The sequence below is a fragment of the Piliocolobus tephrosceles genome, chromosome 6, assembly GCF_002776525.5.
Source record: "Piliocolobus tephrosceles isolate RC106 chromosome 6, ASM277652v3, whole genome shotgun sequence".
Lineage (NCBI taxonomy): Eukaryota > Metazoa > Chordata > Mammalia > Primates > Cercopithecidae > Piliocolobus > Piliocolobus tephrosceles.
Window position 1 is genome coordinate 149,895,239 of NC_045439.1, and position 19,237 is coordinate 149,914,475.

Below are 19,237 nucleotides of genomic sequence, written 5' to 3' on the forward strand. Positions count from 1 at the left end.
TATTACTGAATTAGCCCCCCTTCTGTTTTCCAAAATTAAAACTTTCAACTATTAACTCTCAGATAAATTAAATTTCAACGTGATCTACCCTAACCTTGTCTTCAAAAGGCATCTATTGTTTAGAGCCTCCCAAAACTCACAGAAAAAGTAGTTTTAAAAATAAGTTTAAGCACTATTCACAACAGCAAAGACATGGAATCAACCTAGGTGTCCATCAATGGTGGATTAAATAAAGAAAATGTGGTACATATATACTTATAAAACATATACCATGGGATACTAAACAGCCATAAGGAAGAATAAAATCATGTCCTTTGCAGCAACATGGATATAGCTGGAGGCCATTATCCTCAGCAAATTAATGTAGGAACAGAAAGCGAAACACCACATGTTATTTCTTATAAGTGGGAGCAATGGATCCTCAGACACACAAAGACGGCAATAATAGGCACTGGGAACTACTAGAGGGGAAAGAGAAGGAGGGAGGTAAGAGTTGAAAACCTATTGCGTACAAGGGTGTCAAAATCCATCATTCCCCAAACCTCAGCATTATCCAATATACCCAGGTAACAAAATCTGCACATGTACCCCTTGAATCTAAAAGATGAAATTACAAATACATCAATAAAAGTTAGCTTTAAAATGCACTGAGGAAGTGAAGAGGCTAATGAACTAGCTCTTTGACTCACATAAGTACCTATGCAGAAATGTGTTCCACCGAAAAGTCATGAAAATACCGAGTTTAAATATCGTACCAACCAGTACAAAAACATACTAATTATAAACGATCTCAACTTGTTTACTTCTATCTACAAAATATGAGAAAATACTGTTGCTATTATATATTTAATGTAGCATAAAACTGACTATCCTTTAGGTAAAAACTTCTATGGTAGTTGCTAAAATGAATTTTGGAATAGGCAGTGGAAAAGAAAAAAGGTAATCTGTTGGCACAATCGCCCAACATCTTTGTAGATATTTTTTAGGATATGCCTCCTAGAAGAGTCTATCACTCATTTACATAATTCTCACAGGTTCCCTATGCAACGTACAATATTATTTATCTAAGTGACATATTAGAAAGCTGTTTTGCTTTTAAGTAGCATTTTAAAAAATGTACTTTAATCACACTAAAGACAATGTATAGTACACCTTGATTAAGTAACAGAGATGGATACCAACTATCTACTTCAAACTTAAAAAAAAAAAAATCAATGGGGTTGAAACTTGTTAAAAAACAAAAAAGAAAGAAAGAAAAAGAAAGCAAAGAAAAAGAATGCCTCAGAAGATGTTTACTCATCATCTGATCAGAATTAAACCTACATTCCTGAAGAGCAAAAATAATTTTAAGGGATAGAAGATTCTTAAAATTACTGAAACCTACTGCCTATTTTCACTGTCCCTTCTCAACTATATCAGAACACTAAGTTCTGACTTTAGCTCAATGTAGTTTTCACTGTATTAATTCTGTATCTTAAAAGATAACAGTAATATTAGTAACAACAATCATACAGGAAGCAGAGATCAGTGCTGAATTACCATATTTGAGATGGGCATAATTAGCAAACAAACTGTAGAAAATAGCAATTACATCTTTGACAAGAGATTAAAAACAACCAATCCCATATTACCAAGTGAATTATTTACTTTGTAGGAGAAATGAGGTAAAGGGATACATTATTTCTGGCCAATAGGAAGTTAGACTAATTACCAATGGCAATTAATGTCTTGTCTTCTTTGTAAGACAAGACATGGTGCAAAAGGAAACAAATAATTCTAAGTCTTAAGACTATCCTAAAGGCCATTGCCAGAAGCTATTGAAAACATAATCTTAAAAATATTCAGTGTATTGGAACACATCCCTAATTCTAATTAAAAGCTGAACAAACTTCTTGCTAGTATGAATTAGCTGTAGGTGTGAATTTCAGCAGGCCCCCACAATATTAATGAAAGACATTCATAAAATAGATAGTAAAGATAAATTTAAAAGCCAACCAGTAAGTGGCCTCACCCTCTTTTTTACTCAAAAGATACTTCATATTAATAAACTGGAAAGACATCATAAGTGTAGACAGCTACTGTAAAGTAAATATTAAATGTAGGACTCAATCAACAACAATTACTATAAAGAATAGGTTGCTAAAATAATGTGACATGAATAACCCTTCACTGATTCATTAAAAATGCGGCTGGTTGACAAAGAACAAATTAGAGTAATGTTTTAGTATTAGTACTAGAACTTTTTGAACTTTTGATCATCTATAAATGCACTGGGATTAGAAATACATTTACCACAAAAAAAAAATATATATATATATATAATGAAAAATTTTAAATTAGAAAAAGCCACAACAAATTCAATAGCACTTAAATGTTTATACTGACTGCATGAAGAAAAATTCAGACTTTTACATACAAACAGATCTTGCCAGGTTGGAGTACAATATAATTGCTGCAGATAGACTGGCTGGAGCCAGCTCTAGGAAGGTGACTATAATAATAAAGGAGGAAAATACAATATGTAGGTGTTTTTGGTAGCACAACTCTGCATTCCAACACAAATCTAAACAAATTTAATTTGCTTAAGACATACAAGTCTAAATTCTTTACTAGCAAGGTAAATATTTTTGGAACCACAGATATTTTAAGAAGATCTTTCAATCCAGTGGTAACGAAAAGAACAACTTATAAAGTCTAATTTTATTTTCTATTCTTTTGTCTGTTAACATTTAACAGAAGTTATTTATGAAAATATAGATAAACAGGTGAACTCTGGACTTCAAGAAAACTGGAAATACTGTTGACATAAATTTATTAAAATCTGATACACATGAAGGGAGAAGGAAGACAAATGGTTTCCTTATACTACACCAGGTTAAGGGCCAGCGGAAGAAAAAAAGTGTTTAACAAAAATGGATTTTTATGAGTGAAAAGTGTTCAAAATAATGATTAAGCTATGAAAAATAGAATAGGGCAGGAGCATGACACATTTACTTCCCAAGGAAGAAGAAAACTGTTACTACTGTGTAAGAGGAATTCAGTATAGTAATTAGTTAAGCTTGCAGGCTTTGTAGCCAAGACCTGCTGGGTCCCATCCAGTCTCTACCATTCACCATCCAGCTGACTTTTGAGAATTAGATGAGCTAATACATAAAGTATTCAAAATGCTGCCCAACACACAGTAAATCTTCAATAAATCTTAGTAGTGATGGTGATGTTGGTGACTAGGTGATGCCACTACCCCACAATAGGTTACTTGCTATGTGAGGTTGGGAGATCATTATTTATGAAGTGATGATTTTTGAGTATTGAGACAGAGGTGTTTGAGTGACAAATACAAGTAGTAAGCACTTCAAAGAATTTATGTGAATAAATTCTGAGGAGTTTAAGTTAATGGATTCCAAAGGCTGTAAAAATGCTTCAATCTCCAACCCTTTTCCTTCATCTGCAAACAGTTCCAGGGTAAGAATTTACAAAGGGAAAAAAAAGGGGGAGAAACTGTGGTTACTAAATAACTACAACTTCTGAAGACTTATTCCAAGTTATTTTGGGAAATATAGAGCAAAACTCCCATCGTAAAATAACTGTGTTGCTTGCCAGAAGCATTTAAAATAGACCAAGCCAAAAATGGGTGTACGTGCATTTTTGTTTCACTAATAACAACTAATAATTTGGAAGAAGAGAGTACAATTAAAGATATACTTTCAAACTACTAAGTACTATATTATAGTTGCTACCTTACAAGCAGATAATTACATGTTCACAAATAGTGTTATCTAAGAAGTAGTACGCTTGGTAACCAGACATAAAAATTTTTACTAGTAACTTTCTGAAATACCTTTGAATCCAATGAAAAATAATTTCATTTTAAAAATAATAATTCCAAATTCAAATTAAATTACTTGGTAACCAAAGTCATAACTGATCTCTCAAATAGTTGCCTCTTATTATGAACTTTAATTTTCTGAATGATATAAAAACTCGTACCCTTTAAGAAATAATTATGACATTCTACACAGAATTATCTTATCAAATACATGTTTTACAATTGTCTATTAATATAACTTTGTGCTTAACACTGTGTTCTGAGCTGAGTGGGACTTTAGAAATTGAAAAAAAAATAGTAACAGAAGCAGCAATGGCAGTGATTCTCACACAATAGCAGTTCAGTTACCTTCAGCTACCACAAAAGGAAGGGAAGGAGGGAGGAAAAAAAAGGAATAAAGGAGGAAAGAAGGAAAGAAAATGGTATCATATTTTCATAATTATGGCACATTATTTTAACACATTATTTTTATATGACTAAATAGTTCATATAAAAACCAGCAAGTTACAAAAGAGATCAGATATTCGACAGTCAGACATACATACGTATTTTATTTTCACTCAAAAAGATAGTAACTGGAATACCAGTATCTATAGTTTCCATACTCCAATAAACCCATACTCCTACCTAGTTCCTAGTGAAATAAATAAGGCGAGAAAATATACACATATGTGTGCAAATAATAAAAATTTGAACAAACAACCAATAGAGGAATAAAATTTAACGGGAGCCTCACATGACTACAAGGATATGAAAAAGTGTGCAGCTGGAATTAAACTTGACATGATAATATTGGGAAAAGGTGGTGGTTGCCAAGAGTAATAATAAGCAAAATGGACTCTTAGGCTAAAAGGTAATACGAATAAAGTTCACTTAGTAGAAATATAATCCATATATTTTTATTAACCAAGAATAAAAGAACACAAGAAAAACTTGACATATATATAATCACAGTAAGATACCTGAATATATGTCTCAATAATTGATAGATGAAATAGACACAAAATTAGTAAAGATAAAGCAGATTTGAATACCACCATTAAAATGTCTGACCTATGGGACACACACAGAAATCTGTATGAATTACCTGAAAAATACATTCTTCTAAAATATGTGGAAGACTTAGGTAAATTAATCATTTACCCACAATATAACATATATCTTGACAAATGTAATTGTTATCACATAGGCTATTATCTCTAAACACAATGCAATAAATTTTAATTTATAATACCTGTTCTTTTGAAATAAATTATATCTGTTTCTAAATGACAAGTGAATCAAATATATCAGCATGAGAATTAGAAAACCCTTAGAACTAAAAGATAATGAAATTAACTCCATATAAAAATTTGTGTCGTGCAACAATCCAAAACAAGAAGCCAAAAAGGAAATTTGCAGTTTAAAAAGCTTAGAGTGAAAATAAAAATCTGAAAACAAAATGAACTCAATGGCCAATTTAAAATGTTAAAAATGAATATAATAAACCCAAAAACAGTATTAAGAATTTAAAAAGTATGAATTCATTTAAAAAATTCTACAGAAAGGAAGAACTACTTTTCCCCCATTTGCTTGCTTGTTTAGAATATAGATAATATGAATTCCTGTTTTAGTCAATGAATTATAATCATTTATCCTAATTTAATTGGATAAAGGGAACTCCTTCAGGCTGACTTGTGTCTTTTCAACAAGATTTCATCCTTTGAGTACAACTTTACTTTCTGGCACAAGATGTTACATGATATTGTGGGTAAGGATGAATAATATGAATCTAATCACGGGGAAACACTAGAAAAATCCAAATTGAGAAACATTCTATAAAGTAACTGCCCAGTATTCTTTAAATATGTCTATGTCATTAAAGACTGAGGAACTGCTTCATTTTACAGAAGACTAAAGAGCTATGGCAGTTAAATTCAACATAATCTTACACTGAAGAAACAAAATTGTCAGAAGAACATTACATGGACAGTTGTAAAAACTGGAATAGGGACTGTAGATTAAAGTAATGTATTTATGTTAATTTCCTAAATATGATAATATACTATAATTTTGTAAGAGAATATCCTTGTCCTTAGGAAAAATACACTAACAATTAGGGTAAAAAGCAGGCTGTAATGCAACTTACATCACATAGTTCAGAAAAAAAGTGTTTTTTGTGCGTGTGTTGGTGTGTGTTTGTGTGTGTGTTGGGAGAGGGGAAAAATGATACATTCAATGTGGCAAATGTTAAAAATTGGTGATTTTTGCCTTTTTTCCTCTTTCCGTCGTTCAAGATGTCGAAGCCAGGACGTACGTGGTGGGTCCTCTGGCGCGAAATTCCGGATTTCCCTGGGTCTTCCAGTAGGAGCTGTGATCAACTGTGCTGACAACACAGGAGCCAAAAACCTGTATATCATCTCCGTGAAGGGGATCAAGGGACGGCTGAATAGACTTCCCGCTGCTGGTGTGAGTGACATGGTGATGGCCACAGTCAAGAAAGGCAAACCAGAGCTCAGAAAAAAGGTACATCCAGCAGTGGTCATTCGACAACGAAAGTCATATCGTAGAAAAGATGGTGTGTTTCTTTATTTTGAAGATAATGCAGGGGTCATAGTGAACAATAAAGGCGAGATGAAAGGTTCTGCCATTACAGGACCAGCAGCAAAGGAGTGTGCAGACGTGCGGCCCCGGATTGCACCCAATGCTGGCAGCATTGCATGATTCTCCAGTATATTTGTAAAAATAAAAATTTTAAACCCATTAAAAAACAAATTTGGTGAATTTAGGTAAAAGGTATACAAAAGGTCTTGAGAGTATCCTTGCCAACAGTTGATTAGTTGCAAAGACCAGTGAAATGGACAAGAAAAAAAGAAAAAGTACAAATAAACTATGTTAGGAAGAAAAAGAGGAAAACTATGTTAGGAAGATAAAACTGAAAGTAAAGATTTAAAAATTAATAAAGAATACAATATAAAGCTTTATGACCTTGAATACAAAAACTTATGTGAAACAAGCCAATTTTCTAAAAATCTATAACTTATCAAACTAACTGAAAAGTAAAATAGAAAACCATTAGAGACCTGTAACTATTAACAAAAGTGAACAATTAGAAAGCAAGAATGACATGGAATGAGGGAATGTGAGGTGAGATACACTGGGATTCCACCAGCACCTCTTGGAAATATGGCAAGGACTAGAGGTCAAAAAACAAGAATGTCACCACCTTTTATAGACACTGTAAGGGAATTCTACGAGCATAAGAGGAGGGCATTGTCAAAACTGACTCCTAATTAGGAATTAATATGGCTCTGACTCCTAGTAGGCATACTAAAAAATAATAAAAAACAACCGGGCGCAGGCTTCTTGACTCAGCTTTTTCCCAGGTCCCCACAGGCTGCTAGATTTCTAAACTGCCAGAATAAAACTAAATAAGCTTAGGCAATTCTCTTTTCCCTCACTGGATTTCTATAATTTGGAGATGGGCTCATATAATGTTGACGAAATGAATCTCGACGATCTAAGGCTTTAACAGTTATGAACCTTATGGACCAATTGATACAGCAATACCCTATTATAACACAGAAACCATTTAGAAACACAAAAATATCCAAAAACATGATAGTTGGAGATATTCAACCTTTGAAAGGTAAAAAAAAATGCATAAATTTGAATAATTTAATAAATAACATTAAATGTTATAAAACCAAAACTTTCTTTTCTTTTCTTTTTCTTTGAGATGGAGTTTCGCTTTTGTTACCCAGGCTAGAGTGCAGTGGCATGATCTCAGCTCACTGCAACCTTGGCCTCCAGAGTTCAAGCGATTTTCCTGCCTCAGCCTCCTTAGTAGCTGGGATTACAGGTGCCCGCCAGCATGCCCGGCTAATTTTTGTATTTTTTTTTTTTTTGCAAGTTTTATTATGTACGAACTTGATTTCAGAGTTAGAATGGCAATTTCACTTAAAATTAACTCATTTAAAGATGTAAATATCATGGTATAGATATGTTATCCCAAACTCCAAAATGTAGTGAAACTGGTAACAGATATTGCTACTCATCTTTGTACAGACACATCAACAGTATTGATGAAACTGGTTCTCAGCAAGTATGTACCACTTGCTCTAGTGCTTTGGGGAGGAGAGGGTGTTATAACACAGGCATTATTGACGCAGTGACTTCTTGGAGAGTTGCTCCTTATTAACACTTTTAAAATTAGGTGCCCATGTTTTTTTGTGTGTGGGAGCTGGTGACTCTTGTTTTTGATTTTTGAGGGATTTCTTTCAAGGTGTTGGCATCAAACACACTCATTCCAAAATGCATCACAGATGGGAATTTAAGCAATTTTCTTGATCCCACAAGAAGTGACAGGATAAGAAAACTCGTAGTTAAATGACAACAGTCTTGTTACAGGACAGTGATCTCCCAGGTGTATGTCGCGAATTCTAATTTCTGTGTTATTATCAAAGGGCCTTATTTTCATTCTGACTAACAACCAATCATCAGAGCACGTTGCAGTTATTGCTGGGTTGAGTCCAGAAGAATTCCAAAACAAGAAAGAAAAGAGGAAGGACCCGCCTAAGAGCACAGAGGCCTTCATCGCTCCAGACTGCAAAATACAACATAGGGAATGAGAAATGGCAAGGAGCTGGCGGGCTAATTTTTGTATTTAGTACAGACGGGGCTTCGCCATATTGGCCAGGCTGTTCTTTTTTTTTTTTTTTTTTTTTTCAGACGGAGTCTCCCTCTGTCGCCCAGGCTGGAGTGCAGTGGCCGGATCTCAGCTCACTGCAAGCTCCGCCTCCCGGGTTTACGCCATTCTCCTGCCTCAGCCTCCTGCCACCTTGCCCGGCTAGTTTTTTGTATTTTTTTTTTTTTTTAGTAGAGACAGGGTTTCACCATGTTAGCCAGGATGGTCTCGATCTCCTGACCTCGTGATCCGCCCGCCTCGGCCTCCCAAGGTTCTGGGATTACAGGCTTGAGCCACCGCACCCGGCCCTATAAAACCAAAACTTTATACTACAGTGAATTGAAGTCTTTTCAAAAGTCTGGACTTTACAAAGGAGGAAAAATCTCAAATCAATAATTGAAGTTCCCACCTCAAGAGACTAAAGAAAGGAGAGCAAAATAAACCCAAAGCAAGCAAAAAGAAAATGACAACAGAAATAAAACTGAAAATAGAAGAAAAATCAATGAAACAAAAACTACTTTTCTAAAAATCAATAAAATTGATAAATCTCTAGCAAGACTGACAAAAGAGTAAAGCCACCAATCACCAATTACAGGAATGAAATGGATATTGCTAAAGTTCCTGCACCCTTTAAAAGAATAACTGAGCTACTAAGAACAACTTTATGCTCATAAGTTAGACGACTTAAAAGAAATGGACCAATTATTTAAAAATCACAAATTATAAAAATTCAACTATGATGGAGATAACCTGAGTAGTCCTATAACGATTAAAGAAACTGAATTTGTAATTTAAAATCTTCTGAAGAGATCTTTATATTGACATAGTTTCAATGAAAAATTCTACCATTTAAAAATGAACTAACACCAATTTTACAATATTTCCAGAAAACAGAATACTTCCTAACTTATTTTAATGAGGCCGGTATTACCTTGACACCAATATCAGACAAAAACAGTACCAAAAAAATCCCACCAACCTATAGACTATTATCTCTAATGAACTTAAATGCAAAATTCCTCAACAAAATATTAGCAAACCAAGTCCAACAACGTATCAAAACTTATATACCATGACCAAGTGGGAATTATTGCAGAAACAAGGCTGGTTCAATATTTAAAAATCAATAAATATAATCTATCATATCAACAGGCTAATGTGATCAATTGACACAGAAAAATTTAACATACTCGAATACCTTGTCATGATAAAAATTACCAGCAAGTTAGCAAGAGTAGAATTATCTCAATTTGATAAAAAATGCCTACAAGAAACCCCAGTCAACAACATACTAAAGGATGAAAGAGTGTATGTGTTTTGGTTAATATCTGAAGCAAGGCAAGGATGTACTCTACTATCACTGTATTCCATATAGAATTGGAGGTTCTAGCCACAGAAGTAAGGGAAGAAAAAGAAAAGACACATAGATTGAAGAGAAAGAAACAAATCCCGTCCTATTTGTAGATGACATGATGTCAACATTAAAACATTCCAGGGAATTTGCATAAATAATTAAATATGTCTATGTAACAGGATACAAGATCAACACATGAAAATTAATAGCATGTCTATATACAATGGCCATGCAATAACCAAAATTAAAAACACAATAGTATTTACAATTGCTCCAAACAAAATATTTAGGTATACAATTAACAAAACATATAAGAAAAACATTCAGGTATACAATTAACAAAACATACAAGATCTATGTGCTGAAAAATCACAAAATGTTAATGAAAGGATTCAAAGACCTAAACAGAGACACAGCACATTTATAAATTAGAAGATTCATCATAGTAAAGATGTCCATTCTCCCCAAGTTGATCCATAGGTTTAATATAATTTCTATCAAAACCCCCATAAGGTTTTTTTGTAGATACAGACAAGAATATTCTAAAATTTGGCTGGGCGCAGTGGCTCACACCTGTAATCCCAGCACTTTGGGAGGCAAAGGTGGGTGGATCACCTGAGGTCAGAAGTTCAAGACCAGCCTGGTCAACATGGTGAAACCCCGTCTCTACTAAATATACAAAAATTAGTCAGGCGTGGTGGCAGGTGCCTGTAATCCCAGCTATTCGGGAGGCTGAGGCAGGAGAATCACTTGAACCTGGGAGGCAGAGGTTCCAGTGAGCTGAGATTGTGCCACTGCACTCCAGCCTAGGCAACAAGAGGGAAACTTTGTCTAACACACAGACACACACACACACACACAGAGAATATTCTAAAATTTATATGGAAAGGCGGAAAGGCACAGACCCAGAATAGCTAAAACAATATTGAGAAAGAAGAGTAAAATGGGAGGAATCATTCTACTCTGTATTAGGGCTTCTTATGTAGCCACAATACTACAGTGTGTGGTAGTGGTGGAGGGATGGACAAATAGAGAAATGGAACATAATAAAGAACACAAATATGCTTACCTGATTTTTAATGAGTACAAAAGTAATTCAAGGGAGGAATCCAGACCATCTTTTCAACAATGGCGCAAGAAATGGACATTCATAGGAAAAAAAAAAAAAACAAACCCTTGATCTAAGTATCACAACTTACACAAAAGTTAACTTAAAATGGACCATGGGCTTAAATGTAAAATGTAAAACTATTATATAAAACTTTTAGGAAAAAAACACAGGATAAATCTTCATGACCCATGGCTAGGGAAAAAGTTCTTGGACTTGACACAAAGCATGATCCATGAAAGGAAAACTTGATAGATTAGACCTTATCAAAATTTAAAACTTTGGTCTGCAAAAGGCCATGTTCAGAGGATGCAAAGACAAGCTACAGACTGGGAGAGAACATTTTCAAACCATGTATTCCAACAAAGGACTAGTAGCTTGAATATATAAAGAACTCTCCAAACTCAATAGTAAAAAAGCAAGGCTGGGTACGGTGGCTCATGCCTGTAATCCCAGTATGTTGGGAGGCTGAGGTGGATGGATCACTTGAGGTCAGGAGTTCAAGACCAGCCTGGCCAACATGGTGAAACCCCACCTCTACTAAAAATACAAAAATTAGCCAGGTGTGGTGATGCATGCCTGTGGTCCCAACTACCTGGCAGGCTGAGGCAGGAGAATCGTTTGAACCTGGGAGGCAGAGGTTGCAGCGAGCCAAGATCGCGCCACTGCACTAGAGGGAGACTCTATCTAAAAAAAAAAAAAAAAAACCTCAAACAATCCAATAAGAAAATGGGCAAAAAGACTGACATTCACCAAAGAAGGTACAAATAATCAAATGAAAAGATGATCATCAGCCATCAGAAAAATGCAATTAAAACCACAGTAAGTTATTATCACTACATATCTCTCAGAATGAGTAAAACAAAAAACAGTGGCTACTTGAAATGCCGGTGAGGGTGCTTAGAAAATGGATTGCTCATAAACCGGTGGTGGCTATGTGGCATGATAAACCCACTCTAGAAAAAAGTTTGGCAGTTTCTTAACAAAACTAAATATGCAACTACCATACAACCCAGTAACTGCATACCTGATCATTTATCCCAGAGAAATAAAACTTACATTCACAGAAAAAAAATGTATGTGAATGTTCACAGCAAACTTATATTTAGCCCCAAATTAGAAACTGCCGAGACATCCTTCAATAAGTCATATAAATATATATCACAGACTACTACTCAACAATAAAGGGAACAAACACTGGAGATACTCAATAACCTGGATGAACCCTCAGAGAATGATCATGAAAGAAAAAAGGTCAATCCTGAAAGGTTACATACTTACGATTACACTTGTATAACATTTTTTGAAAGACAAAATTACAGAAATAATTGAGAGAACAGAATAGTGGTTGCATGGCAAAAAGGGAAATAGACGTGGTGATAAAATCAACAGAAAGAAGAGATTCTTGTGGTTGTTAAAACTGTTCTGCATCTTGTCTGTGGTAGTGAAAGCGTGATAAAACTGTAAAACTGTTTTATCTGTATTTTAAACTGTACAGAGTTAAATACACACAAAAGTGAATACAAGTAACTGAGGAAATCTGAATATGATATATTGTATCAACAGAAATATCCTCCTTGTGATATGACAATACAGTTTGGCAAAATGTTGCCACTGGGAAAACAGGGTACAGTGTACAGAGCATTTGTTTTATTATTTCTTACAACAGCAATTAATAATCTACAATTATATCAACAAAAACTTCAATTTAAAAGGTCTATGAGACATTTGCAAAACCAGATTTCATAAAAATTAGTACCAAATTCTAGTCCGGGGAGGCGGAGAACATAAGAACACTTTCTTATCATGATAAAGGACATCTCAAGACAATAGCTGACATTATACTTATCTGTGCAACATTAGAAATTCCTTTAAATTCACAAAGAAAATAAAGAGATATTATCACACCAATATTGTCTAACATTATTCTAAAAGCTGCATGAAGAGCTTCAAAAGATACCAAAAATGATTTTTAAAATATATCAGTTACAATAGCCCCCTGCCACATTTTTATATCCCTAAGAAAAAACTTAAGTGAATGTACCTATATATGAAAAAACATAAACTGTCCAGCGTTCTGAAAGAATAAGCAAAAATATACCCCTCCCTACAAAAGTTAAAGAAGTCTAATGAGAAAAACTAGCACTGGCAGATACTTAATTTCATATCAAAGTTACAATAATTTAGAGAGGGTACATGCACATCATAGACTACTACTCAACTAACAATCAACAGAAACAGTAGAATGGAATAGGAAGTACTATGGACTGAAGGGATTGTGCTCCCCTCAAATTCATATGTTAAAGTCCTAATATCTACAGTGACCACATTTGGAAATAGAGCCTGTGAGGAAATGATGAAGGTTAAATGAGGTCATAAAGGTGGGGCCCTAATCTGATAGGGTTAGTGCTTTTGTAAGAGGAAGAAACACCATAGCTCTTTCCCTAGACCATGTGAGGACACCCTAAGAAGGCGACAGTCTGAAAGCCAAGAAGACAGCCCACACCAGAAACAGAAATTGGCCAAAACCTTGGACTTCCCACCTTCCATAACTGTGAGAAAATAAATTCTGTTGTTTAAGCCATTCCGTCTACGTTATTTTGTTATGGCAGCCCAAGGAAACTAATACAGGAAGTCAAGCACATAGAAGGCACTCAGTGGTTGATTAAACAAAGGAATACAACAGTCAACCACTCAATGAAAAGCAGGACACATTCAAATTATAATTTAGAATGTAATAAAACAAAAGTAATGCAGAAACATTTGGAAAGCTAATAAGTATGGTCGATAATTTGAGGTCAGAGTTTGGGCTTTAATTTAGCTATGATGGAGGCTATTACAGTTTAATGGCAATGGAAAGGATGTGAAATAAATTATGAAATATACCACAATCACGTATAAAAGAGAATGATGAAGCCAAGATAATATTGATGAGGCTGACAGACCAAATCAACCAGTGAAAAGCAGTAACTAAAGAATGGAATGATGTTAGTTTAAAATAAATTGTAAAGAGGAAATATTTCAGATACCAAATGCAGGGTTTGAAAGAAGAAAGAGGAAATGTAGTAATAAAGAGTACGCTGAAGAAAGGTGAAAGTGTTAAGCTAAATGAGAAAATAAAGGTAACCAGGAAGGTATAATAATTTGGGACGTTTTCTAAATCTTGATTTTCAGGAACCAGTTCCCACAAGGCTCCAGGGAAAGAGAATAGAAATGCTAATAGGCAGACGTTTTCCCCCTCTTCAAGGTATACTAGCAATATTAAATAATTAACTGTTGCAAAACCGCTGGGGAAAACTACAAAATTCATGGCTGCACAGAAAGTAATTAATCCCTAATTTATTACGTTTTCAATGGGTTAATAATGAAATGAACAGGATTCTAGACTGGTTATTATTACCATTTATCTCAATTCCAATTCTTCACAGCAAAATTGGTTTGCCCAAGGTGCTTTAACCCAGTTTTCCTATTTTTCCATCTATGACAGTAAAAAGGAAACCACTGTTTCCTGCCATTATTGTTTTCTGAGCATTAACAACATGTTTATCAACATTCTCTACTCCACATAATCTCTCAATATGTTATCTTTATAGTGCCATATTTATTAATGTAAAAGGGGAAGGGCATTTTCTTATGCATTGTACTTCTGATGAACTACAAGTAACTCAGTAAGGCACTACCATGGAAATTATTACCTTGGAGAAAAAAGGCAGACAAATTAAAGCAAAGGAGAACAGAGCCAGTTTATAAACATTTTCTATGTGGAGATGAAATAGTCTCTAGGAAATTAGTGGGGAATCCTAAAAGAGTATTAGACCTAAGTTTTAGAAATTTAATTATGGTAAACAACACAGAAGCTAGAAGGAGCCAGGTAAAACTGGGCAATGAAAAAAAAAAGTAGGCTTATTTGCAGGAAAGATATGAGAGGGGTAGAGATTAAAAGAATGAAACAGAATCAAGAATAAAGAAGATCTGTTTGAATAAATGGAGGGATCACTGATAATTCCTAAGTTTATAACTACTGTTGATGCACATTTTGAGAACATTCACCAAATCCAAACAATTTCAAGATCTTATACAGTTTAACATACGAACTGAAACAAGATAACTTTATTCTACTTTAAGAATACTCAAGATTTGAAAATCTGAACATACAAACTAAAATATGAGACCCTATTCACAATATAAATAATCTTTACACGAATGTTACCTACATTCTTGGTAAGGCCTTCCTTGGTCACTGTGTCTACACACATTTTAACCAATCCCCATCCCCAACAAAAATCTTCCCCTATACTCCCTTTTCCTAATTTGTTTTTTCCCCTTAGTACTGTCTAGCATATCATTTTCCTGTTTTCTTATTGTACTATTTATCTTTCACTGGAATGTATATTCTCTTAAGAACTGAGATTTCTATTTTTGTTCACTTACATATTCCCAGTGCCTAGAACAGTACTTAGCACAGAGTAGCCACTCAACAATATTTATTGCATGAATGAACAACTCACCTTTAAAAAGAAAAGATTTTTCTTTTTAAAGATTTTTCACTTTTTTTAGACGGAGTTTCACACTTGTTACCCAGGCTGGAGTGCAATGGTGCGATCTCGGCTCACTGCAACCTCTGCCTTCCACGTTCAAGCAGTTCTCCTGCCTCAGCCTCCTGAGTAGCTGGGATTACAGGTGTCCGCCACCATGCCCAGCTAATTTTTTTTGTATTTTTTTAGAGATGGGGTTTTACCATGTTGTCCAGGCTGGTCTCGAACTCCTGACCTCAGGCGATCCACCCGCCTCAGCCTCTCAGAGTGCTAGAATTACAGGCATAAGCTACCGTGCTTGGCCCAAAAAAAGAGTATTAAAAGAAAATACTGTAGGATTCAATGAAGTTCCTTTAGTGTCAAGTAAGGTTAAAAAAAACTTAGCAACAGATCGTCTACTGAAATATGAATGAAAGGGTTGTTTCAGAGATTGACTGAAAAGATTTAGATTAAATTAAAAAAGAAAACAATAAAAAAAAATACTGAAGCCAGAAGGAATCTAGTTAAGTAAGGAACAAATTGGAGGCACAATGTAATAGCGAAGATATGAAATTAAAGAGCAGAAGGATGGTAATAAAAAAGAAACGACAGGAAATTATAAAATTCCTCAAATGGAACAGTTCTGGGTAACAACCAGATCCAGAAAAGTAGCTGATGAAATGAAGACCAGAAGGTCGAGACTGCAAACAAAAGTAGCCAAGAATGATGAGGCTCAGATGTAGAAAATCTGGCTTTGGGAAGAAATTGTTAAGATCAGTAGATGAAAATGAAAGCTAATAGATGCTGATTTGAAAGCTACATAGATTCAATAATGGGATTTATATATGTGGGTGATAGAGTAATAACTTGTAAGGGAAATAAGGAACAATAACAATACTCCACTATCTCTACTCCCACTCCCATTCTTTTCCTAACTGTGGTATTATGGTGAATAGGAGAACTAGTATCTTTCAAGAAACAAAACTGCTAGGAAGGCTGAATCCTAAGGAAAAGTTAGTTAGGGCAATTGGTTTTTAGTGGAGGAGCACTTCTGTAGGATTGAAGTTTCACAAAGGAATAATTCAGAGGCACAGTGGAAAAGCTTAGCAGGAAATTCTTGTTCTGCACTTTGATAAAGTTCAATCCAAGGCAGAAAGATGTTTCCCTGGTCTTTTAAGATTCCCCCATGATAGAAAGGGTGAGTCTCATTTTTAATAAAGCTACTGCTATATTATAACCACATTATATTCTTCCTAGAAAAGATATTCAAATTTTGTTTTAGGCTACAGTTACTGAAAAGAAACCTTATTTTTAAAACATACTCTTGTTAAACAATAGAATCATTATCTTCAAGGCACTTCAATTTCTATAAACAATTTTATCCACAACCTAATTACTTATTAATCCTAAAAACAATTTCTTAATCTCTTTGGCAACTTCTCAAACTGGAAATATTTCTGGTTTTTCCTTTCTCCATTTCAATATTACCTTTGTCACTCTAAGTTTATAATGGTAACTGTCTTATAACCTTGCTTTTTCTTGTCCCCACAGAGCATCTTCAGGAATTCAGGCATTTTAAAAGACTCCTATCTTTCTACTCAGCCTATTCTTTTGTCATACCTTAGCCCATAATATGGTTTAAAAAGCATAGCTTTAGCAAATTTTAATAATACTGACAAATTTATAATATTTTATTATCTATTAAATAAACTAAGGAAAAACTACTTTAGATCCCTATAACTAAAAACTGTGTTTAAATATTTTAGCAAACATTTTGTTACTAGTTAATTCAGAAACTTAAAAAATCTTAAAGCTGTATTATAATTCAGTGTTTTAAATTTACATGTCAGATATCATGTATCAGCTAAAAATGGTCAAATAACATAACCTATACAAATGGTAAACATTTTGATAAAATGTAAGACAGAAGTGTCCTACTTACAGAGAAGAACCATTATATCTAATAAAAACTAAATAGGCAATGTGGAACTCTCTGATGTACACAAATGAACAGTTAAATTTTAGTTAACAATTTAAATTGTATGTGCTCCAAGATAATACTAACTTGTATTAAAGAATTAAAGGAAGAAATCAAGGCTTTAAAGATTTAGAAGGAAACAGAAGCTACAGCTCACACACATCAAGTAAGACGTTCTTTTCTTTTTTTTTTTTTTTTTTGAGAAAGAGTCTCGCTCCGTCACCCACGCTGGACGTGCAGTGGCACAATCTCGGCTCACTGCAACCTACGCCTCCCGGGTTCAAGAAATCCTCCTGCCTGCCTCAGTCTCCCAAGTAGGTGGGACTACAGGCGCGTGCCACCACACCTGGCTAATTGTTGTCTTGTTGTTGTTTTGTATTTTTAGTAGAGATGGGGTTTCACTGTGTTAGCCAGGATGGTCTCGATTTCCTCACCTCATGATCCACCTGCCTCAGCCTCTCAAAGTGCTGGGATCACAGGCATGAGCCACCACACCCGGCCAAGACTCTCTCAGAATCTGTCCTTGACAACGATCATTCCATCCCCAAGTGTCTCAAAGAAAGGTAGTACTTTCATTTTCTTAGGCTACAACACCAACCCCTGGTGTTTCTTTCAAATTCTTTCTTTCTCAATCATCCATAAAGCATGAAAGCCAATTATGCAGAGCAGTGCTTTTCAACTCTTCTTTCCTCAAGCACATATACAACAATAGCATAAGGCAGTCTGGAGGCCCCAGACACTCATGGCATGCAGGTTGGAAAGCTCCAATTTAGAGTATCAAAGGATAAGCCAGGAAATAAGCTCCACCTTTTGTCGGCATCATAAAGATGCTTCATAGGTAAGCAACATAGGATCACTGAGTGAGTGAATGACTAAACACTGACCCAATTACACAAAATGATGTCTTCTTAAACAAGTCCCAGGCAGCCTGCTCTTTATTTGTGCCCTCTTTCTTAAAAAAATAAAATAAAATAAAATAAAAAATAAAAATAATAAAAATAAAAGAGTAAAGTATATAACCTTCTGGGAATTGTAACAAGGCTTATTTTTAGTACCTGTAATTGTAAATCAACGGCTGGAAAAGTTTTCTGTGAAAGTGGTTCTCTCATAACTGACAAGGGCCATCTTCTTCACTATTGTTATCAGTATTCTGACTTATAAACACTCATTAAAATATTGTATTTATTAGCCTTGTGAGTGGTCATATACTCCTCTTCTCAATATTTATTCTTTCCTCAAGGGCATGAATTTACACATGGGATATATGAGGGCCAAGAATCTCACTTCTAGAATTCATCTAAGGTAGAGGATTCTAAGATGTGATCCACAGGCATAATGGTTACAGAACAGTTTTCAGCAACTATCTTTCACATAACTATTACATCAGAACTACTACTAAAGTGCACTGTTTATTCACTGAGAAGGCTTTTAAAGGAAAGCTACCATTAATCTGGGAGGAACCCTGTAGACTTACAGACTCAGTAATCATAGTACTTCTTTAAAAAAAAAAATCAAGAAACTAGAACTCAGGAAAATGGATTAAAATAAAACCAATGAATAACCAATGAATAAAACCAATGAATATAGAAATGACCATTAGTGACCTCAAAATGCAGTGATATTGGAAACTAATGTATGCATACGTCAATTCTACTACTGGGCTTTTCAGAAGTAGTCCTGATCAGAGTATATTACCCAGCAGAGGGTGGAAATTAATCTTATTTCAATATCACTGTCTCATTTGTCTTGAGATTTCACAAGACTTTGCTATTTTCAATTTACAGTCATGAG

At 34.6% G+C, this 19,237-nt stretch overlaps 2 protein-coding genes across 2 annotated transcripts in view; one reads left to right on the forward strand and one right to left on the reverse strand.

Moving 5' to 3' along the window:
- SPRED1 (sprouty related EVH1 domain containing 1) overlaps positions 1-19,237 on the reverse strand; it is a 108,641-nt gene that overhangs the window by 39,884 nt on the left and 49,520 nt on the right. The window lies entirely within an intron of this gene.
- Positions 6,032-6,576, forward strand: LOC111554623 (60S ribosomal protein L23-like). Its single transcript, XM_023230279.3, has one exon. The coding sequence runs from the start codon at positions 6,032-6,034 to the stop codon at positions 6,527-6,529; it is 498 nt and encodes a 165-aa protein (XP_023086047.1). The 3' UTR covers positions 6,530-6,576.

What these genes read in the sequence shown, in the direction of transcription:
- LOC111554623 (XM_023230279.3), top strand. Translation starts at nt 6,032, where the DNA reads ATGATACATTCAATGTGGCAAATGTTAAAAATTGGTGATTTTTGCCTT.